This window comes from Micromys minutus (genome assembly GCF_963924665.1).
Source record: "Micromys minutus genome assembly, chromosome: 27".
Taxonomy (NCBI): Eukaryota; Metazoa; Chordata; class Mammalia; order Rodentia; family Muridae; genus Micromys; species Micromys minutus.
The window spans coordinates 41,891,439-41,914,514 of NC_137962.1; the positions used below are offsets into that span (position 1 = coordinate 41,891,439).

At 53.3% G+C, this 23,076-nt stretch overlaps 1 protein-coding gene across 8 annotated transcripts; it reads left to right on the top strand.

Moving 5' to 3' along the window:
* Positions 1 to 165: 165 nt before the first annotated feature.
* Positions 166 to 22,854, top strand: SCRIB (scribble planar cell polarity protein). 8 transcript variants are annotated; one of them, XM_080938941.1, is made up of 38 exons: positions 166 to 670; positions 2,171 to 2,288; positions 2,388 to 2,466; positions 2,557 to 2,646; positions 2,729 to 2,785; positions 2,871 to 2,934; positions 3,034 to 3,108; positions 3,184 to 3,328; positions 3,752 to 3,870; positions 4,627 to 4,826; positions 4,898 to 5,064; positions 5,149 to 5,279; positions 5,383 to 5,508; positions 6,196 to 6,357; positions 6,934 to 7,305; positions 8,310 to 8,372; positions 8,899 to 8,988; positions 9,522 to 9,599; positions 10,342 to 10,665; positions 10,772 to 10,852; positions 10,930 to 11,184; positions 12,025 to 12,135; positions 12,223 to 12,516; positions 12,590 to 12,778; positions 18,189 to 18,299; positions 18,376 to 18,432; positions 18,551 to 18,625; positions 19,952 to 20,014; positions 20,527 to 20,610; positions 20,764 to 20,862; positions 20,972 to 21,131; positions 21,208 to 21,355; positions 21,428 to 21,613; positions 21,693 to 21,838; positions 21,915 to 21,952; positions 22,073 to 22,147; positions 22,375 to 22,426; positions 22,514 to 22,854. In XM_080938941.1, the coding sequence occupies exons 1-38, from the start codon at positions 512 to 514 to the stop codon at positions 22,657 to 22,659; spliced, it is 4,989 nt and encodes a 1,662-aa protein (XP_080795067.1). In that variant the 5' UTR covers positions 166 to 511; the 3' UTR covers positions 22,660 to 22,854. The 8 variants fall into 8 exon arrangements, with proteins under 8 accessions (XP_080795067.1, XP_080795068.1, XP_080795070.1 ...); XM_080938942.1 differs by having other exon boundaries at positions 5,152 to 5,279; XM_080938944.1 differs by lacking the exon at positions 22,073 to 22,147.
* Positions 22,855 to 23,076: the final 222 nt, after the last annotated feature.

Here is a 23,076-nt window from a genome sequence, read left to right on the forward strand (position 1 = left end):
TGGCGTGGGTTACGCCAGAGCCGGCCCGGAATTCCCGACATGCCCTGCGCGAGACCGCTACGGGTCATCAGAGACGCCCTCATGCCGCGGCGCCCTTTGGGAGCTGTAGTTTTGAGCAGAGAGGGCGGGCCTAGGCTTCCCGGCGGGCTACGCGGCTGGGCGGTTGTCGCGGGCAGCGGCGGCGGTTCCGGCTGCGGTGCTGCGGGCGGATGAGCTGTTAGGTGAGCAGGCCGGGCGGGATGCGCAGCCGCCGCCGCGCCCCCAGCGCATAAGAAAGCGCTGCCGGGTCAGGCCTCGCTGCCAGCTGTGTGCCGCCGTCCAAGCCTGCAACTCGTATTGAACGCGGGCCGAGCCTAGCGCCGACCCCGGCCGCAGTCCGGGTCCCGGCTGCCCGCCCCACCCCCGCGCGCGCCGCTTCGCCTGCGTTCGGCGCTCATGCGGGCCGAGCCCCGCCCCCCGGCCCAAGCCCGCCGAGCGCCTCCCGAGCCCGCGCTCACTGCCGGCCCGCATCATGCTGAAGTGCATCCCGCTCTGGCGTTGCAACCGGCACGTGGAGTCGGTGGATAAGCGGCATTGCTCGCTGCAGGTTGTGCCAGAGGAGATTTACCGCTACAGTCGTAGCCTGGAGGAGCTGCTCCTCGACGCCAACCAGCTGCGCGAGCTACCTAAGGTGAGCGGCCGCCGCACCTGCTGCCCGGAACTCAGTTCTCTGGGTAGTGCATGACTTCTGGGGCAGCCGGCTGGAGCGAGATCTCAGCCGGCGCTGCCCGGGCTGGGCACCACCACCTCCAGCCGGCCCTGCAGGTTCCTACTGGTCAGAGCCCCGCCCCAGCCAGCCCCACCCTCCCCCAGCCTTCTGTGTTGGCACCTGGTGGCAGCCTGTCTGGGGACTGGGTGGATCCTGAACCTAAAAGGGGAGCCAACAGAGAAACCTGTGAGAGCACAGGAGGAGGATGTGTCCGGGGTGGGAAGCCGACCTGGGCTGGCCACTCACTGTTAGCTTGTTGGGCTGCTTGCTTTAAGGGTAGGGACTTGATTTTCTTGCTCTGTGTTCTGTCTTCGTTTTGAGAGGAGTGGGGGTGGGGACGTGCAGTGCTGAGTGGGACTGTCCTAAGATACTTGCAGTATCCGATCTATTCTGTCATCTCTCAGCGGAGAGCCCACCTCTCACTGTCTGTGTTCCTTCCTGTCGGTTTGTTGTTGGTTTTTTTTTTTTTTCTTCTTCTTGTTGCTGTTCTGAGGCAACACTAGAAAGAAGACCAAATGAGGCAGTAAGGCAGTTTATGAAGGATTTACTTTTCTGAGATAGGGGACTGAGTGGTCTGATATTCTTGATGGCTTGTGGCACTCTGGGTGTATTTGTGACAGTTCCCTTCTTCATGGACCTTTATGGTATCTGTGTGTGAATCTTAGACATTTTGCACTGTGTTTCTCTCTTTTGTTGTTGTTATTGCTTTTTTTGTTCTGTTGTTTTTTGAGACCTGGTCTCTCTTTGTGGCCCTGACTATTCTGGAACTCACTCTGTAGACCAGAGATCCACCTGCCTCTGAGGGGACTAAAGATGTGCACCACCCTGTGCTCTCTGGTGTTTTTATTGTTGTTCTCTCTTTGTCAAGCTTTTGCTGTTCGTTGTCCAACTTGCCCTGTTAATTGTTGGGGTTCCCAAAGAGCTCCAGACTCCTTTGGAAGAGGTAGTTTGGATAGTAGGTAGGATACTGAGAGTGACCCATAGGGCAGAGGGGTAGAAAGTGTCCATTGGGAGCTGATGGTGTCTCACCTGAAGCATGTTGTCTGGGTGACATCTGGGTCACAGTGAGAGGTGGGCTCTCTGCTGAGAGATGACAGAGTAGATCTGACACTGCACGTATCTTAGGACAGTCCCACCCAGCACTGCAGAGTATCATTGCAGAACAGCAATGGCACATGTGACAAATGCACAAGGGAAACCAGGCATCAGGTGGGCAGGGGTGTGTTTTGCAGGTTTCTTTGTCTGGTTTTTCAGTACACTGGGTATCCTGGCTAGACCCCCCCCCCCCAGAACCATATATGACCTGGGACACACAGAGGTCCAGGGACCTGTGGCCATGATCCTCCTGGTTTAGAAACTCTTCTCCACCCTTAGGGCTTAGGCTGTAGAACCTGTTCACCTGATCACATCTTCTACCCACAGCCCTTCTTCCGGCTATTGAACTTGCGAAAGTTGGGCCTCAGTGACAACGAGATCCAGCGGCTGCCTCCTGAAGTGGCTAACTTCATGCAACTGGTGGAGCTGGATGTGTCCCGGAATGGTAGGCAGACAAACCAGGGTGACACTCTGTGAAAGTAGGGTGGAGCACGGGAGCTCCTGATGTGTACCATCCTCATGGCAAACCCCTCTCCACACACAGATATTCCTGAGATACCTGAGAGCATAAAGTTCTGTAAGGCTCTGGAGATTGCAGACTTCAGCGGGAACCCCCTATCCAGGTAAGTGTCACTCCGTAGTGGGGTTGGCTCTTGGCCACAGGAGGTCCTAGAACTGGTGGGTATCTGAGGCCTGCTGCTTTGTTTCTTCAGGCTTCCAGATGGCTTCACACAGCTGCGCAGCCTGGCTCACCTGGCCCTGAATGACGTGTCCCTGCAGGCACTGCCTGGAGATGTGGGCAAGTGAGTATCCCCTTGATGAGTGGGTCTATGCATAGTGAGTACTTGTCTTCCTTCCTCAGCTTTGCTCCTTGGTCTCTTTCAGCCTGGCCAATTTGGTGACCCTGGAACTCCGGGAGAATCTGCTTAAATCTCTCCCTGCGTAAGTTTGGGGCTCCACCCAGACTGTGGTAGAGCTATGCTGGGGCTTGGCCTAAGTGGCTACATCCAGACTTTTTCTTCTGTAGGTCCCTGTCTTTCCTCGTGAAGCTAGAACAGCTGGATCTGGGCGGCAATGATCTAGAAGTGCTGGTGCAGTGAGGGCTGCCTGGAGAAGCGTGGGTGTGGTGTGGGGCAGCTGCTACTAGAGGGTGTCACACTGGTTTCTCTTGTCTTTGTCCCTTCTTACAGCCTGACACTCTGGGGGCTCTGCCTAACCTACGGGAGCTATGGCTAGACCGAAACCAACTGTCAGTGCTGCCCCCGGTAAGTGAGGGTAAGGCTGGCTTTACCCTTCCCCCCCAATCTTCTGCCCTTTGACCTTCTTCTGTCTGTCTTCAGGAGCTAGGCAATCTGCGGCGGCTGGTATGCCTGGATGTGTCAGAGAACAGGCTGGAGGAGCTACCTGTGGAATTGGGTGGGCTGGCACTGCTCACAGATCTGCTGCTTTCCCAGAACTTGCTTCAGCGGCTGCCAGAGGGCATCGGTCAGTGTACCCAGAGGGTCCCAGGGACTGCCACTCTCATCAATGGCCTTGTGAGGTGCCAAAGCAGGGCTTGGGTAGGACCTGACTTGGCCCAGGCTAGAGGAGAGATGTCCAACAAGGGCAGGTTAAGATAAGGCTGAGATCAGTCAGATACCCTGTCATCCAGTTAATACTCAAGAGTCAGGGTAGTTTGTGATGACAAGAGTTGAGAATATAGGTTTGCAAGGATCGGTGGGGAGGAGTTTTGGAAGCTGAGCAAGTCTGTAGTAAGGGTGGGTGTGTGGTGAGCATAGGAAATCTTGGACAACTCAGAGAAACCTGCCATCACTGGAATGTGGGACCAGGCTTTGGCCATTCGGGGACCCACATACTCAAGTGCCCTTGACCTGATTCAATCTAGTGACCATGTCTCCTTGATGCCAGGTCAGCTGAAGCAGCTGTCTATCCTGAAGGTGGACCAGAACCGGCTCTGCGAGGTCACCGAGGCCATAGGGGACTGTGAGAACCTTTCAGAACTGATCCTCACAGAGAACCTGTTAACGGTAGGGCAGTCCTGAGGCACTGAGTCTCTTAGGATATGATCACAGTCGGTGCCAATATGTAGCAGCAACACAAGCACCTGATGGCATTGGCATGTGCTGCTGGTGGCTTATCCCAAGGGAAATTCTTGGGGTCAGGAGAAAAAGCTCGCTGGCATGTGAGATTGCCTCAGACCTATGGGACCCTTTAGGGGTTAAAGGGCTCAGGGTGTGCGTCAGACATGCAGTATGGGCTCGGGGAGGACTGGAAAGAAGGCTAAGGCAAATTGGACAGGGGTGTATGTGCTCCGTACATCTAGGGTGAACAGAAATTCTAGGGCCTGAACTAGAGATGTCTATGGGGGTGTTAGTCTCAGGTTGAGAGTAGTGTGGAATTGTCCTATGTGTAGGGTACCCACAATCCTGGTAGTGAGAGAAGAGAGTGGTGTGGAAACAAACAAGCAGGTGTGAATAGTGGAGGGGGGGTCACAGAAACATGACCTTGGTAGGTTGAGCTGGGTGGCTATGGGAGAGGCCCAGAGAGGACAGTCCGGGGTCTCAAGGAGCCTGGCAGGATGTATGCTGTCCTTAAGGGGGGAAAGGGGAGGAGTGCCAAGTGGCTCTATGTCTAGATCCCCAGACCATAGTTTCTATGGGCTGTGGGGAATACCGATGAACTAGGGAGTTTACCTTAAGGGAGACCTTTACTTTCCCAAGGCCTCTCTTCCTCCTACCCTAGCAGGTTTCTGTTAGTCTCAGATCCTTCCTTTTCCCGGCCAGGCCTTACCCCGCTCTCTGGGCAAGCTGACCAAACTGACTAACCTTAATGTGGACCGGAATCATCTTGAGGTGCTGCCACCTGAAATCGGAGGCTGTGTAGCCCTTAGTGTCCTCTCTTTGAGAGACAATCGCCTGGCTGTCCTTCCTCCTGAGCTTGCCCATACAGCCGAGCTGCATGTGCTTGACGTAGCTGGGAACCGGTGAGTCTGTGTGGCCCCTGGGGTCCAGGCAATACCCTTCTGTGTGCTAACTATGGCTGCCTGGCCTCCAGGCTGCGGAGTCTGCCGTTTGCGCTCACCCACCTCAACCTCAAGGCACTGTGGCTGGCTGAGAACCAGGCACAACCCATGCTCCGCTTCCAGACTGAGGATGATGCCCAGACTGGTGAAAAGGTGCTCACCTGCTATCTGCTGCCTCAGCAGCCCTTGCCAAGTCTTGGTAGGTTGCTCTTGGTTCGGCCTTCAGTGGTGGGTGGTTGAAGTTGAGAGACCAGCATGAGTCTCTGACTCTTGCCTCTCACAGAAGACCCTGGACAGCGGAGCAGTCCCTCAGAGAGCTGCAGTGATGCCCCTTTGAGCCGCGTCAGTGTCATCCAGTTTGAGGACCCCCTCGAAGGTGAAGAGGATGCTGAGGAAGCTGCAGCCGAGAAGCGGGTATGGAGGGGTGGGAACTGCAGGCTGTGCACTTTCATCCTACACCTGCCTGACCCCTTCCCGGCCTCTGGGCCTTTGTTCCTCATCCCTGTCCCCATGGCAGGGCCTACAGCGTAGGGCCACACCTCATCCCAGTGAGCTCAAGGTGATGAAGAGGGGCATTGAAGAGCGCCGGAACGAAGCCTTTGTCTGCAAGCCTGACCCCAGCCCACCCTCGCCTTCAGAGGAGGTAGGTGAGAAGGGATTAGGAGCCCTGGGTGTCCGTCCATCCTGGCAGTGTGAGGGCAGAGGCATGGGGGAAGGGCCTGGAGATGAGCTGGTGACTGGAACTGGTGGCTGCTGAGGGTTGTGCTGGATAAAGGGTGCAGGTGGGTGGCTCTCAATAGTCCCTCCCTGTGGAGTCAGAGTAAGGCGTAGCCAGGGTTGGCGTTTTCCAAGTGCTCGGCACGCCATGGTGACAAAGGATGGAGGGTTGGCCTGGGGTTGGACTGAAGGAAGACTGTTATCTTCATTTTCCTACAAGGAGTTGGGTGTGAGAGCAGGGGCCGTCATTTGCTTATTACAAAGCTTCTGTCATTGGGGCTGTGGCTTGTTTCTAGGTATCTAGACAGTGGCTAGAAGAACAGGATATATACTGACTATTTGAGGCTACTGCCCAACTTTATAGGGATAGAACTCACTTCAGGTTCATGTCTTCCTGGGTTTTATTCTTCTGAATCTGGAAGAAGGCATGCCAAGGTCTGAGCCATGGAACCATGACCATGCATGACTGGATTCAGACTGGAGTGGTTGCAAGAAGTGATCATCCTGGGGGTGTTATGAGCAGGGCAGTAGGAAGCCTAGTAGAGATCTGCCACATGGGTGTAGCCTCTGGGTAACAAACTTCTGTGCAGCCTGACATCACCACTTGCTGCAGGAGAGGAGGCTGAGTGCAGAGTCTGCCTTGAGTGGAGGCTCTGTCCCATCAGCAAGCACAGCCTCCGACGGTGAGCCTGAGATCCCAGCTGAGGTACAAGGGCTAGGCCAGCAAGAGGCCATGCCTGGACAGGAGGAGTATACAGAGGAGGACTATAATGAGGTAAGAGCAGACAGGAAGAAAGCGCACAGGGCACAAGGGCTTTCTGGGGTCAATGTTGCTCATCCTATGTGTCTTCCAGAGCCAGTTGTGGGATTGGGGCCATACCGATTACAGGCTGAGTAATAACGAGATATTAAAGGGCTTCCTCAGGCAGTTTTGTAAAGTGCAGTGCAGGGCAATGGTCCTGAGGGTTCTTGGGAAAGAGGTTCCGAGGTAGGGTGAGTTTCACTCTCAGCCAAGCTCAGTACTGTCAGATTTGGTATGTGTGGGCTTCCCTTAGATGCTATCCCCCACTTTACTGGTCTCGGCATAATGCTCCCACCTGCTAGGTTTTAACAGGTTAAGTTTCCATTTGCGTTACCGACCGTGTGTGTCTGGGAAGAGCAGACACATGGTAATGCAAATGGAAACTTGTGATCTTAGCAGCTGGACTTTTTATGTATTTCTACATGTACCGCAGGGAACTGAACACCTTCAAGCTGTAACCTGCAGGGCTAAGCCTGTCATCCCCATAACTGGGCCTTGGGAGGATTGAGCCAGGGCCAGGCTGCTACCCTCATTTTTCTTCCCATTTAGCCCACAGTGCACTTTGCAGAGGACACACTGATCCCTAGGGAAGATGGCGAAAGTGAAGAGGGGCAGCCTGAGGCTCCCTGGCCACTGCCCAGTGGCCGGCAGAGGCTCATCCGCAAAGACACACCTCACTACAAGAAGCACTTCAAGATCTCCAAGCTCCCACAGCCCGAAGCTGTTGTGGCTCTACTGCAAGGGGTGCAGACAGACAGGGAGGGCCCCACTGCAAGTTGGCACAATGGCCCACACACACCTTGGGCTCCTCGAGCCCGTGAAGAGGACGAGGAGGAAGAGAACAGGGATGAGGAAGAAGGCGAGGCCACCACGGAAGATGATGACAAAGAAGAGGCTGTGGCTTCTGCGCCCTCTGTCAAGGTTTGTCATTGATACCCCTATCTGACCCAGGCTCTGCTGGCTTTTTAGCAGGCTGCTTTGGAACCTGGTGGGTAACAGCATAGAGGACATCCAGCCCTAATCTGACAGGCACACAGGTCAGGCCCTGGTCCAGACCTGTCAGGAGAAGGGTAATGAATGTGTTTGCTGTGATTGGCCTTGCTGTGTCACCATGTGTTTGCCATTTAGTCCCAAGGATTCCCTGCTGTTGATCTTTACAGTTCTTGGTAGCTCCCTGGGCCTACCTGGTGGGGTGGGAGACCAAGGGCACTTGGAAGCCAAGGGTCCCTCTGTGTCCTCTCTGTGCTTAGGGGGAGTCTTAGACAAGGTTCTCCTCAGGAGCTCCTAGCTCTCTCAGGATCCTTCCTGCCTCAGGAAGTGACCAGCCTTGAGGCCTTATTGCTGGCCCATGGCCCATTCTGTGGGTCTGGTAGAAGCTCGTTGCCTTGTCAAATCCTTTTGGGATCCAGGCAAATCTGCAGGGCAGTGGCATCTCTTATCCTCATGTTTGATTTTGATGGCTCAGAAAGCGCTTACCCACTCATTGGGGACTCCTCAAGGCCAGAGAAAGCCCAGCTGTTAAAAGTCCAACCCCTTCCACTGAGGAGATATATATTTATATATAATATTTCTGGGATAATTTTGGCCTTAAGTCAGAGACAGCCAGGAATAGACCTGGCCTTCTGGAGCCTTCATTCTAGCCAGCCAAGCCACGCCATATATGTGGTCTGTAGAAATAATCATGATTTCACAAATTTGGGAGACCTAGGGGGGTACGGTTCTGACTCAGGTCACAGGGGCTTGATGGGGTCTTCCTCTGTCCTGTCCACTCATGGTGAGGGCTGGGGAAGGTGGTGGCAGTTCCCAGATCACAGGGGCTTGATGGGGTCTTCCTCTGTCCTGTCCACTCATGGTGAGGGCTGGGGAAGGTGGTGGCAGTTCCAGCGGTGGCTAACCTGCATGCCTCGCTGCTCCTGTCCTAACAGGGGGTGTCGTTTGACCAGGCCAATAACCTGCTGATAGAGCCTGCTCGCATTGAGGAGGAAGAGGTCTGTACTGCTCGCTGCTGCTCTTTGCTCTGGGCCCGGGGCTACTGCTGACTTTTGCTTCCTGGGCTGCGGGCTCTCACTTCTCCCCACCTCCATGATTTCAACTCACACCCTCTCCCAAAAGAGTTCCTGACAGCTGCCACAGAACTGGGGTTCTGGTTCCACTTCCCTAGGGCCTCCTGGTCCCCTGGCAAGGCAAGCATGTCTCCACACTGGGGCAGTCTACCTTATAGTGAAGGCATTGGGCCATTTTTATATGCTGCTCTGAGCCTTGAGGTATCTGTGTACAGGAGAAAGGCCAGGCTTCAGTTTCTGGAGGACAGCCAGCTCCGTACTGCATGGGCTAGCTCACAGAAGTAGTGCCTGCATTTGAATTGCAGGAGCCTTCCTGCTACTCTCTGCTACCCAAGTGGGCACAGATACCCAGGGATGAGCTGAATGCGGTTTTCTACAGCCAGCCCTTCCTGCTGCAAGCAGCAGGGCTTCCCAGGTCTTTTCAGGCATCTATGTCCACTCTTGTTTCCAGTTAACACTCACGATCGTGCGGCAGACAGGGGGCCTGGGCATCAGTATCGCAGGGGGAAAAGGCTCCACCCCCTACAAAGGAGATGATGAGGTGAGCAGCTGCCATGCCGGTAACCAGTCTCCAGTCTCCGTGAACTTTCTCCTGCCCACACCTGCCACTCTTGTCTCAGGAAACTTCCTTTTCCTCTAAGGGATGTCGGTGGTCACTCCAGATGTCCTGCTTAGTATCCTTTAGAATGTGCTGCATGGGTCACCTCAGGGCACTGAATAGATCAGTGGGTGGTCATCAAACAGGATGTTAGAAGTCAGAACAGCTAACAGGGCAGCTGAGCTGTTCCCTCTACAGACAGGTTTTCCTTCCCCATTTTCTCATGCCAGCTCTGGGGTCAAAACGGTTTCTCCCAAGCTTGACTTGTATATTCTAGCTTCATGAGCTAGAGCCCTCCCAGCCACTGAGATATCCCTTCTGGACTAGAAGTCTACTGTTGAATGCATTTGGGGTCTTTGCATCCTCTTCAGAGGGCAGACCAGGGCTGTCTTTGTAGGAAGTAGTTCTTTTACTGTCTAGTGATCTCTGCACCTTTCACACCCATAAGAAGGTACCTGCCTCTGCTTGTCCTCTAGGGCATTTTCATCTCTCGAGTGTCTGAGGAGGGTCCTGCAGCCCGGGCTGGAGTCCGAGTTGGTGACAAACTTCTCGAGGTAAGTAACCCTCTTGCCTTGCAGCTGTGCCCTCCAGGTCCACATAGTCTTGTTTATTGAGACACTTGGCTGTCCTCATCAGAAGGTGAGGACCCTGTCTGCCCCATCCAGAAGCCCAGGACCCAAAGATAGATAACTGGGTGAGGTTATTGAGCGCTTAAACAATAGGCTTAGAAGTCCTCCATACTGACCGAGTTCCCTCTGCATCTGGGTCTAGGAGTGCAGGTTAGTGGTAGATCACTGGCTTACTATGCATGATACTTTGGGTTTAATCCCCAGTTCTACAGAGGATGGGGTGTAAAAGAAGCAGCAGCCCTCAGGCTACACAGGAGGCACCAGGCAGATTCCATGGAGCCTGGTGAAGTCAAACTTGGTCCCTCTGTGGAAGCCCTGGAGGTTTCTCCTGACTGCTTGGCTGTTGGAGAATCACAGGAAAGCTTTGACCTTCCTGTGGAGACAAGGCTAAGTGAGGCAGGAGAGGGTTCTAGGAAGGGGAAGCTACTGTTCATGCTTTCCTGCTCAGCTTAATCCCAGCTTTACCTAGGAGCGTGGAGTGGGCAACTTAATACATTACACGTTCTCTGCCAGGTCGATGACACTTGCTGAGAACGAAGGGCTCCAGTATAGAATGGCTAGCCCAGAATGGCCTAGAGAGAAACAGAAACATAAGCACACATCTGATGTTGAGCTGGCTCTGCCTCGAAGCTGACTTGTGCCATGGCCGTTGTCTTGTCGCTCATAGGTGAATGGTGTGGCCTTGCAAGATGCAGAGCACCATGAGGCTGTGGAAGCTCTTCGGGGGGCAGGTGCTGCTGTGCAAATGCGAGTATGGAGGGAAAGAATGGTGGAGCCTGAGAACGCAGTCACCATCACCCCCCTCCGCCCTGAAGATGACTATAGTCCCCGGGAGTGGCGGGGAGGTGGCCTGCGCCTGCCCCTGCTTCAGCCAGAGTCTCCTGTGCCCCTCCGCCAGCGCCATGCCGCCTGTCTTGTGCGCAGTGAAAAGGGGCTGGGCTTCAGCATTGCTGGTGGGAAGGGCTCCACACCTTACCGGGCTGGTGATGCGGTGAGACAATGGCTTGGGGGTGCAGAGGGAGCGATCCCTGATGAGCAGAGGCATGTCAGGTCTTCAGTATCGTGGCTTAGTGTGGCCATGTTCTCCATTCTTACAGGGTATCTTTATATCTCGAATTGCAGAGGGAGGGGCTGCCCATCGGGCTGGCACCCTACAGGTTGGCGACCGGGTTCTCTCGGTGAGTGGGACCAGATATGGCCTGGTTAATTCCTTTTGTTGTCCTGCTTACCCTCTCTGACGCGAGTGTCCCTGCAGATCAACGGAGTGGACATGACTGAGGCAAGGCACGACCATGCTGTCTCCCTGCTGACTGCTGCTTCCCCTACCATCTCCCTGCTTCTGGAGAGGGAGACTGGAGGGACTTACCCATCCAGCCCCCCACCACACTCCTCAACCCCTACCGCCACTGTCGCGGCCACCATGAGCACTGCCGTCCCCGGGGAACCTCTGCTACCTAGGCTGTCCCCTAGCCTCTTGGCCACTGCCTTGGAAGGACCATACCCTGTGGAGGTGAGATACCTGCCCATATCCTGCTCAGTATCCACTGAGTTCTGTTTGTGGAGCAGAGTTTCTACCAGGATCCTCTGGCCATAAGTGGTATGACCAGTCTAGGTAGAAAGAAGTATACAGCCTTTCTTCTTTCTTTTCAATTTCAGGGTTTTTTTTTTTTTTTTCTTTATTCTTTTCATATATTCTGTCCCAACTGTAGTTTCCTCTTCTTCCAGTTCCTCCCTCACTCTTCCCATCTCCCCTCCCCATCTACTCCTTCCTTTTCCCTTCAGAAAAGGGCAGACCTCCCAGGGAGAGCAACCAAGTGTACATGGCAAATCAAGTTGTAATAAACTAGGCTCATTCCCTCACCGAGGCACCTCGAAAGGAAAGAGGGCCCAAAAGCAGGCAAGGGTCAAACGCAGTCCCCATTCCTGTTGTTATGAGTCCCACATGACTCTAAGCTACACAACCACAGCATGCAGAGTACCAAGGTCAGACCCACAGAGGCTCCCTGTGAGCCCTTCTGAGCCTGGTTAGTTGATTCTGTGAGCTGTTTGCTTGTGGTGTCTTTGGCCCCTTAGTACACAGCCTTTCTACGTGAACCCAAGAAGCTAAGGTATCCCAGTCAGCCTCCATGCTGTTTATCTGCCTTAGCATTGTAGCCTGCTCTGCTGCTTGTTACAGCCCATAGGATGTACAGATGTCAGGCTGTGTGCATATCTGTATAGCAGACTGCCCCGCAGGTAGGTAGATGGGGCAGCATAGGCCCTTCCGTTCTGTCCTTGCAGAGCCCACGGCCAGTATTTTATTCCCTTTAACCCTTTCCTTATCTGACTAAGGTTCACCCTATGTCCCCAGGAAATTTGTCTGCCCAGGGCTGGTGGCCCATTGGGGCTTAGCATTGTAGGAGGTTCTGATCACTCCAGCCACCCGTTTGGTGTTCAGGATCCTGGTGTATTCATCTCTAAGGTAAGTACAAGAGTCACTCAGCCCAGGCACTCAGGGCAGCCATCAGTGCAGCCTGGTCTCTACTGGATTCACTCTCCTACCCCACAGGTGCTTCCTCGGGGCCTAGCTGCTCGCTGTGGCCTTCGGGTTGGGGACCGCATTCTAGCAGTGAATGGGCAGGATGTTCGGGAGGCCACACATCAAGAGGCAGTTAGTGCGCTGCTCAGACCCTGCCTGGAGCTGTGTCTGCTTGTACGGAGGGACCCACCACCCCCAGGCATGCGGGAGCTCTGCATCCAGAAGGCCCCTGGAGAGAAGCTGGGTATCAGCATCAGAGGAGGCGCCAAGGGTCATGCAGGGAACCCCTGTGACCCTACAGATGAGGGCATCTTTATCTCCAAGGTGAGGGCTCTTTCTTCCTGAGACCATGGATAGGTAGGTGCCTTGTGCTGGCCTCACACTGTTCTCCCTATAGGTGAGTCCTACAGGAGCTGCCGGACGTGACGGACGGCTGCGTGTGGGGCTGCGACTGCTAGAAGTGAACCAACAGAGCCTGCTGGGCCTCACACATGCTGAGGCAGTGCAGCTGCTGCGCAGCGTGGGTGACACCCTTACCGTGCTTGTCTGTGATGGCTTTGACACCAATACCACCACAGCCCTAGAGGTTAGTTGCCTACCCTGGGGACCACGTGCTGTCCTGGCATTGACCTTTATAGTCTGCAGTCTTTCTGCTTCAGTCTGGAAAGTACTGAGCTGGTGGGAATGGTGGTACTGTGTTTAGTAGGCCTTTTTCTGGTGTACTGGAGGCTGTGGTCTGGGCAGGTAGGCAGTGCAGAGGTGGGTGTGTCTGTCCCTGTGTGATCAGGTCCTGAGCGAAGGGCTCTGAGAAGGCAGTATTTGACAGCTAGCTGGAAGGACAGGGAGTCCCTGCTCAGAGTCCCCCTGAACCTAACCTTCAGAGCAGGAAGGCAGCTTCCTAGCTCTGCTGGCCCTTAGGATGCTCCCTGGCAGTCCCTTGGTAGAGCTTACTCCCACTTCCTGGTTGCTACTGGCTTCTTCATGTATGTCACAGGGTAGAGCATCTACTGCTCTCTTGCTCCCTGCCACAGAACAAGAATATCCAGCCATCAGAACTAGGCCTAGGCCCTAGAGACAAGCACTCTGGACAAGTCTCCCTCTAGCCTCTCCCGGTTCATGCTTCCTCATTGTCCTGCTTTGTACCTTCAGTCCTTGGGACCCCTCAACATCTTCACTGTAGGTCCAAATGAGTCTTGAAGGGATCTTTATGTGCATTGGCTGCCTACTGTTCCCAGACATCCTTGGGAGTCATGCTGGTCTCCAGTGTGTTGGTGGCTATATTACCACTCTCTGTCGCTTTTATTCCTTCAGCCTTAGGGACAGGCAACCTGTCCTGGCTGGACTTCTTTTGCAATGAATCTCTGAACTAGTGACTTCCTGTCAGAATGCTGGTTGTGGCCTCTGGCCACAACCCCTGCACTTTGTTCAGGACTAGCTTGTGAGCCTCATTTAGATGGAACACACCTTTTGTTTTCTCATCTAGATGGATATTGGGCTAGATGGAGCCTGTGTGAGGTGCTACTCCTTTGTCCCCATTCTCCCCAGGAATTCTGTGTCCTAGGGAAGTATTTTGAGTGACTTTACCCTAGAGAAGATGTGCTTTTGTTTCTTCACATTAGTACGCATGTTTAAAAGTGTGCTGCTTCATGCAGACTTCAGTTTTTGAGTTCAGAATGAAGCTCTCTGGGAAGAGTGGTAACTTGAGTATTGGAGGGCTGGTGTGGTCCTGGGTCCCCTTGGCTATGCCTCTAGTTCCTGCTGTTGTTACCTAGGCTGTTCCTACAGTACCTAGGTCCCTGCTGTTGTGACCTGGGCTGTTCCTACCTATGTGGCTCATGAGTGTAGGGAAGCAGCTGCCTATCTACATGTGCTGAGTCCTGCCAAAGCCTGTCTTGGTTGGAGTTTCATCTGAATCCTGTCTGAAGAGCAAGGCTAGTGAGAAGCTATGGGCCCTGGGCAGCTGACCAAGAGCCTCTGAGGAGCCCTTTTCTTCCCACAGCTGCTGTGACCATGGTCCCCTCTGTCTCATCTCAGTGCCTTGGCTGCTCTTTTGTTGCAAGTGCACACCATCCTAAGTCTATGGTATACTCCCCACCTGACAGAGCCTTGCACATACTCAGAGGGTTCCTCAGAATAGGACTCCACTGCCAGCCCTGGGACCCCTCTTGTGTTTCCCATCATGAAGCTTTTTTACTTCCACTAAGCTGTTGTTTTTGTTTTGTTTTTGTTTTTGTTTTTCTTGATGCTTCCAGATCCAGAGTTTGTTTGAAACAGGTCTCACTGTGCCCGAGGTTGGTGACCCCCTAAGACCCTCTCAAGTGGTAGTTACATTCGTGTGCTACCACATCCAGCTCATGGTTTTGCTTCCCTTTTAGAATGGGATGCTTTGGTTGCAAACTTATAGATTTTATGAATTAAGGCTTTTCCTCTAGGGCTGTGTATGGGTTCTGTTTTTATTTTTGTTTTGATTTTTAAAAAGGCAGGATCTCACATGTAGCTCTGGCTGTCCTGGAACTCATTATACAGACCAGAGTGACCTTGAATTCACCAAGACCTACCTGCCTCTGCCTCCCAAGTGCTGGGATTAAAAGTATTTGCCACCATGCCCATCAGGTTTTTCTTCTTTTTCTCTTTTCTTTCTTTATTTAATAATTTTTTAATTCACTTTACATCCAGATCACAGCCCTCCCTTCCCCTTGGGTTCCACTCCCCTCTGGGACATCTAGTCCCAGAAGGACTAGGCACATCCTCTCCTGCTGAGACCCAACCAGGCACTCCAGGTAGGGGAGGGGATCCAGTGCCAGGCAACAGAGTCTTAAGACAGCCTCCACTCCAATTGTTAGGGGACCCATAGAAAGACCAAGCAGTACATCTGCTGTAAATGTGTAGGGGGCTAGGTCCACCCCTATATGTTCTTTCGTTAATGGCTGAGCCTCCATGGGCCCAGGTTAGTTGATGCCTTTGCTTTGTTTAGTTCTTAGCAGTTTTCCTTACAGAAACTTCCCTCTGGAAGGCTATGAGAGAATCTTCCTGAGTTTTCCACTCCTTTGATTTTTGTTTTTTAAGACAGGGTTTCTTTTATGTAGGCATGGCTGTTAGAGAACTCAACTCCATAGACTAGGCTGGCCTCTGCCTCCTACATTTTAGGATTAAAAGTGTGCACCTCTGTTGCCCAGAGTCTTTCCAGCTTTTCTTCTAGGCTGTCAGGAGCTGACTCAACATTAACAATGAAGCAGGTGGTTTCCTTTAGAATTACAATGTTTCTGAACTGACTGTTTTCATGTCCTAAGTCAATAAGTGTCTTGTCCTAGTTCTTTCAGGGACATTTGTGGGAGTTGCTTCTCTCTACCCTGTTAATGCTGGGGAGTGAACTCAGGTTGTCAGTCTTGGCAGCAGTTGCTTTTCTACCCCTCACCCCCTAGCCGTCTTACTGGCCCCACACTTTTCTCAAAATACCTACTTGAATCATCCAGGCCCGTTTGACCTGTGGGATCAGTTTGCCAGCTGTTTAGTGGCTTATTCCTGCACCTTTCTGCCTCCCTCAGGCTTTTGGGTACTGGCTCTATCTTGCCTGCCCTATGCTAAGGGCTGGCGTTCTCAGGGCTCCTGCATGGGTACCTAGATGTAGGTTCTTGCTTGCTGTGAGACCTGCACCTGTTTGGTTCTACAAGGGATGTCGTAGGTTAGCTCAAGCTCACGGCACCTCAGTACCACCCTAGAGGGCCTAAGGCATATGGTTTCTCAAAGGAAACTTTTTATTTTGCTTTCCCATGTGTTTAGTGTAAAGAGGTATTTTCTGATGCTTCTCTAGTGCTCCCCTGTGGGTCATGTGTTCATCTCATCACACTGACCTGTCTTTCCAATCCAGATGGTGCTTGACTTGCAGTGGTTGGACTCAGGGCTTTGTGACTTGACAGTGGTTGCAGCAGTGATGTCCACAGTAGAAACTGCTTCACCACCCCTGCCCCAGCTAGAGCTACCTTGAAGAACACCTGCCTCTCCTGTCCTCACCCTCCAGTCAGTCTGAACGCCTGTGTTGGTGCGTGAGTGAGTCCTCACATCTTGCTCTTGTGCCTGTCCCTGAGCATTTGCCCTAAGGACTGGCTCCATCCTGGTGGTGTCTTATTCCCGTCCTCTTGCCTGTCAGCCCAGACTTGCCTTCCCACAGGTGGACTATGTGTTCATCACAGTTTATTCATTTAAGATTTATCATCTTGTGTGCATGAATGTTTTATTTCGTTTACGTGAATATGTGTTCATAGCATGCATGCATGAGCCCTTGGAGATTAGAGAGGACTTAGGATTCCCCTGGAACTGGAGTTCTGGACAGGTGTGAGCCTCTATGTGGATGCTGGGAACTGAGGCCAGGTCCTCTGCAGTTGGTTTTACGGCTGATCCCTCTCTTCAGCCCCAGTCACAATGATTTTAATAGTCATATTGTTTCAGTATTGTCTTATGGAAGGGGCTTCGGCTGGGCTGGGGTCATTTTGATCCTAGCCATCTGCTCTAAGCATTTCCTGACTTGCAGACTTGTCCCACACTTTGCCCACTCCTACTTCCCCAGGAGTGCTGATTTCTTCTAGTGAACAGTAGATGTTTAGAAGCCAAGGTCTAGTGTGGTGCTCTTGGGGTATTGTGGCCAGAGATAGGGACAGCATGTGAATAGTTTTACTGTGGTTATTTCTGGGGCCATAGGAAGCCTCAGGTCACTTCAGGGCATTGTACATCTTTACAGTCAGTACCACAGGTCAGCCTTCTTGCTCAAGTGGCTTCTTCTGACGTGGGAAGCCTGGCTTCCTCATCCTTGCTGTCTCTACTCTATGCTCACTCTGTGTGACAGTCCTTCCCACCCCACTTAGCCTGCCTCTCTTGGGCCTCCCCAGTGTGTTTTTGACTAAATTATTTCAGAAATTAAGGAGACATCCTTCTTTATTGTTTGATTTATTCTTTGTTTATTGTTTGATCTATAGTTTTGTCAGAGTCTGAGAGCCAAATTTGTCTACCATCGTGATCGTTTTTACCCATGTTCTTACTTGTAGTGACTGCTCTCTGTATTTAGCTGCTTGTGTGTTCGGTGGACCTCTGTAAACACACTTTCTGCTGCTTGTGTCCCTGCTTGTCACTCTTGGCCTCATGTTCCATCCTCCCAGCTGTGAGCAGCTACTCTGTGCTTTCAGTTTGTTCTCTTGGGCTCTCACTCCAGTGCTCTCTGAGCAGCCGGGTTTGTGTCTGAGGCCACACTGCATAGTAGGACCCCTTATGGAGGCCATATGCTGTCGCCTTGCCTTTGACTCTGCTGTCTCCTACTGCTGTCTCTCCTGGTGAGAGAGGACTGAGCTCGTCCCTTGTGCTTTGTGGGTTAGAAGGCAGGTAGTGCCTCACACTTCCATCACCTCTGTTTACCCTTCATCTAGGCACAGTTAGGCCAGGCCATGTGCTCTCAGGTACCTGCTCCCTGACCAGCATCATTCATAGGCAGACTCTCACGTGCATATATATATTCTCTCTCTTCCTCCCTCCCTCTCTCCCTCTCCTTCCCACATTCCTAGTCCACAGCCAGCTGAGTCCCCTCACAGTGTTTATGAAGTCTTACTCAGCACCCAGACTGCACACCCTCGATGCGGCCTGCCCATCTGGCAGTGACATTCTGCTGCCAAGCCTTGGCCACTCCTTTCCTACTTCCTCCATAATGGCCATTCCTCCTTTATCCCAGAGTGACCACACTTAGCTTATTTTATCCCCATGCCAAGTAGTGTGGTCAAGCATAGCTGCTTTACATTACTGTCATGTACAGACATGACCAACACCCACAGTGACTCCAGGAACCTAGAACCACAACTACTTTTTGTCCCTGGAAGGCTGGGAACAGGTACACAGGTTCATGGGTGGACCAACAGGCTGTTGAAGTTATGGGGTCCTGGGTCCAGGCCTTGGCCTGCCTCAGAAGTGGGACCTTACCAGCAGGTCTCTTGTCTTAGCCTACTTCTTTCTTTCAGGTGTCCCCCGGTGTCATTGCCAACCCATTTGCAGCAGGCCTTGGCCACAGGAATAGTCTGGAAAGCATTTCATCTATTGACCGGGAACTGAGTCCTGAAGGCCCAGGCAAGGTCAGGATCAAAATGGCTGGCAGCCTGGAACTGGCTCTGAGCGACTAGCTCCTGACCATGTCTGCTCTGCTTACAGGAGAAAGAGTTGGCCAGTCAAACCCTACCCTGGGAGCCTGAGTCTACAGAGACCATGGTGAGTCCCACATAGGTCCAGCTCTGAGCCCTGGGTAGACTCTAATGTCAAGACATTGTCATGGTGAACACATCCCTGGGACGTGAATCTCTTAGCACTGTGGTCCCCTCTTCTCCAGGGTCGGAATCTCGAGCCCCTAAAGCTGGACTACCGCGTCCTGGCTGCTGTGCCCAGTGCTGGGAGTTTGCAAAGAGTGAGTGGAGCATGCTGAGTTTACTCACCTTGGCCTGTCTGTCCTGACCTATCATCTGCCTGTCAGTCTCCTCCTTGTCTTGACCTTACTCCACCTTCCCTGTGGGAGCTGCTGCTGCTACTTTTGTCCCAAGGTCATCATGCAGAAAACCTTTGCCTTGGATTAAGCATGGCTTGTAGGTACCAGAGCTGGAGATTTTTGTTGTTCTTGTTTGGCAGTGCTGGGGATACAAGATGGAGCCTCTTGAATGCAATAGTCAGGCACCCTACCACTGACCTTCGTGTCTGTGAAGCTTTTGACCTAACTTTGTGACAGTTGCTATGATTCCCACTCATAGGAGCAAAGAGGATGGCCTTTGAAAGCCCCTAACCTCTTCCTTCCTAGTATCTGCCCCCAAATATTTGGCCCGACAGAGCTTAACCTGCTGTAGACAAGCTGCCGGGAAGATGAGGCAGCTGTCATTCCTCACAACCATCCTGGAAGGGTCTAATGTACATGGTCACCATGGAGCGGGTGGGCTGAAGAAGCAGCTGCAGCCTGTGGAAGGAATCCTCGTGGGTGGAAGAGGTGCAGCACTAACAGCTGGTCTGGGAGTGGCCACTTGGGCCTCAGGGGTGTGGCCTTCAAGACAGTTGTGGGCCTGAGGACAGGCAGAAAGGACATTTGGTCCACATTGTTCTCCGGGAGGTTTTTAAAACTATCATTCCCAGAAGATGGTAGGAGACCATTGCCATAATGTGAGTGCTTAAGAGATGGGCTTGGTCAGGAAGATGGGGAAGGGTCAGGAAGGGCTTGGCTATGGAACTAACACAATTGGATTTTAGGGTACAGTCTCTCCCCTCTTCAGCAGCCCTAGCAGAAAAGCCAACATGGTTTGAGAAAGGGATCAGGTCTAAGCTGAGATGCTTCTCTGGCTCATTTACAATTGGGAAAGAAGCTTGGGTCAGGTACTGGTGATGGGTGAGCTTTTGGGTCCTAACTATCTGATTTCAGTCTGTTAATCTGTTTCCAGCTTTCCCTAGAGAGCTTAGGGCTGCACCCTTGGCAGTAACCCACTGCTGAGAGCAGGCACCTAACTGTCCAACCTAGGCCCTAGGGAGAGCAGAAGAGGCTGAGGGCCGGGACCATTTGTGTCCAGCCTTGGGAAGCAAAGTCCTTTATAGAGGCCATTATCCAAACCTAACTGGTGGCGTCCCTGGACTGTGGTCAGGGTAGGGCACACAGGAGCTGTCTCTGTGCTGCCAGGATAAACTCAGACCATTTCTTTTCCCAGTACACTGCTAGCCAAGGTGACTTTCCTTCCTAACCACTGCCCTCTTCCTCAAGGGACCATCTGCGACCACTGGTGGGAAGATGACTGAGGCCCCCTGTTCCCCTGGCAGTCAGCAAGTGAGCATCCCAGTTACAGGTGCCCCACTGGGGCAGCAGATGGGTACTGGTATGCAGGGCTCCTTGGGGGTGGTCCTGTCATATTTTTTTTTGTCCAGGGATACCTTTCTGATTAAACCTGGCTTTGATGAAGGCAGGGCACTGCTGGAGTTTAACTGTTCCAAAAGACAAGCATAAGCTCGTTTCCGTACAGTTGCCCTTCTTGTCTGTGGGTCCCACCTACTCCCAAGTTCCCCACTTTATGGAACAGCACTCCTGACAATGCATTATAGGGTGGGGGTGTCATTTCCAGCCTAGTTCCTAACCTCAGCCCTGCCAAAATAGATATTTGGATGAGTGTCCCTTTGTAGCCTACCTTGTCTCCAGCGTTTGCTTTCTCTCTCTCTCTCTCCCTCCCTCCCTCCTTCCTTTCTTCCTTCCTTCCTTCCCTCCTTCCCTCCTATCCTTCTCTACTTTCATTCCTGGACCTCTGATCCTGCTCTTCTCTGCCACCATCCCCTTCACCTTTGCAGACAAAACCGGGGGTGATCCAGCCATTGGCTCAGGCCTGGCCAAGGGACTCCCCCGTCCCCAGGGGCAGAGGTGGTCCTTGTTCTGTGAGTGTCTTGTTCCACAGTGGGTGAGGGTGGCAAAGTTCCTTCCAGAGCAGGATTGGGGCATGGCTCAGAGGTGGTTGGAGGACACCGTGGTGGGTCTGGGTGGCTGCACTGGGACAGCTGCCCCGGCCTCACCTGTGTGTGTCTCCACAGCCGCCCTCCCCTGATGAACTGCCAGCCAGTGTGAAGCAGGCGTATAGGGCCTTTGCAGCTGTGCCCACCGTGCATCCTCCTGAGAACAACGCTACCCAGGTATGTGCAGTGGTGCCCTGCTACTACTGAATTCTCTAGAGAACGGGTGCCCAAGGTGAGTGCCCTAAGAGAAACACCAGCCAAGTCTGAGGGCCTGCTCCCCCTCTAGCCTCCAACACCTGGTCCCGCAGCCTCCCCAGAGCAGCTGTCCTTCCGTGAACGACAAAAGTACTTCGAGCTGGAGGTACGAGTGCCTCAGGCAGAGGGTCCCCCAAAGCGTGTGTCCCTGGTGGGTGCTGATGACTTGCGGAAGATGCAGGAGGAGGAAGGTGAGAAGCCTAACTTGAGGAGAGTCCTGGGTGGAGTGATGACCTAGCCTTGTCTGATATGTCTGCCTGCCCACAGCTCGAAAGCTGCAGCAGAAGAGGGCACAGATGCTTCGGGAAGAGGCAGTAACCTCAGGGCCTGACATGGGGCTCGCCTCAGATAGGGAGTCCCCAGATGATCAGCAGGAGGCTGAGCAGCCCTGGGCTGTGCCAAGCCAGGCAGGAGGGTGAGTATAGGAGGCTAAGCCCCACTACCTGGCTAGTCTGCTGCATCTGTCCCACAATGTCTGCTTCTCCAGCCCGAGCCCATCATCACCCCCACCCCTGGGAGGCAGCGCCCCTGTGAGGACAGCCAAAGCTGAGCGACGCCATCAAGAAAGGTTGCGCATGCAGAGCCCTGAGCTCCCTGCCCCAGAGCGGGCCCTGTCTCCTGCAGAGCGACGGGCTCTAGAGGCAGAGAAGCGAGCACTCTGGAGGGCAGCCAGGTGAGCGCCTCCCAACCTCCTGTCAGACCCTATCCACACACACAAGGTTCATTCAGCGTCATCCCCTTTGGTTCCACAGAATGAAATCTCTAGAGCAGGATGCCCTCCGTGCACAGATGGTCCTCAGCAAGTCCCAGGAAGGCCGTGGCAAGAGAGGAGGACCCTTGGAGCGGCTGGCTGAGGCCCCTTCACCTGCACCCACACCATCACCCACACCATTAGAAGGTACATGTTTCCAGGAGTCAGTGGAGGGCTCTACCTGCTGTGAGAATTCCTAACATCTCTCTTCTTGTTCCCCTAGACTTCGGCCTCCAGATCAGTACCTCCCCTGGACGATTGGTAAGGAACCTATATCTAGGACCCTTCCGTGTACTGTGGCCTGAGGCAGCTGGGCTCTAGACTTCTCACCAACCTCACCTCCCTTGCACTCTGCCTTTCCCCTCATGCTGTCTTTTCAAGCCTTTGTCTGGAAAGAAGTTTGACTACAGGGCCTTCGCAGCCCTGCCTTCTTCCAGACCTGTGTATGACATCCAGGTACTGGGGGCCACTTGGCCCATCTGCACGCTCCTTCCGCCCCATCCTTGCCTGTCACCTGCCTTCCTTCACTCCTTTCTGTGTGCTTCCTACTGTTTCCTGTATATGGGGCCTCCCTACACACCTTGGTTTCAGCCCAGTGTGCTCTGACCACTGAGAAAGCCATGTCTGCATGGGTAAGTTCAGGCAGGTCTGGACCTGCCCTGACCAGCCTGTCTTCCCATCAGTCACCAGATTTCGTGGAGGAGCTGAGGACTTTGGAACCATCTCCCAGTCCTGGTGAGTTGACGCCTGTCTGGGGTGAGTGCCGGGCACCCAGAGTTCTGGCCGCCCTTGGCTCGTGATTTTCCTATCCCTCTCTACCAGGCCCACAGGAAGAAGATGGAGAAGTGGCTCTGGTGCTCCTTGGCAGACCCTCACCTGGCGCTGTGGGCCCCGAAGACATGGCACTATGCAGTAGCCGTCGTGCCGTTCGGCCAGGACGTCGCGGCCTGGGGCCTGTGCCCTCCTAGGGCCAGGTGCTTCCCCAGACTTAGGGTGGGGAGCCTGCCAGCTTCATCACCTCCCTTACCCCAAGTCTTTTAGCCTTGGTGTTAGCATTTTAAAGAGACCCCTCAGGAGTTACGGCTTCTGATTAACTGCCCCCCATAGCCGGGATCTCGTGGCGAGACTGTAACTAGTGATGTTTGTACAACCAAAGACTCTATTTTGTGGTTTAAGAAGAATAAAGTTAACTACGTTTTACCTCTGTTGTCCTTTTGTCCCACCTGCTCATACTGACCCTTCTGCCCTGTAAACCCCAGTGTTGATGGCTGCCCTCCCAAATCTTCCCTTACCCTGGCACCAGTTCCCTGGGGGATTTAAAAAAAAAAAAAAACCCTCCCTTACCCTGGCACCAGTTCCCTGGGGGATTTAAAAGCCACTGTCCT

Bases quoted from the DNA above. Each gene is read 5' to 3' on its own strand.
- SCRIB (XM_080938941.1), top strand. From the start codon at position 512: ATGCTGAAGTGCATCCCGCTCTGGCGTTGCAACCGGCACGTGGAGTCG. The intron at 20,863-20,971 runs GTATGTGCAGTG...CTCCCCCTCTAG, and splicing joins CTGAGAACAACGCTACCCAG to CCTCCAACACCTGGTCCCGC. The intron at 21,356-21,427 runs GTGAGTATAGGA...CTGCTTCTCCAG, and splicing joins GTGCCAAGCCAGGCAGGAGG to CCCGAGCCCATCATCACCCC.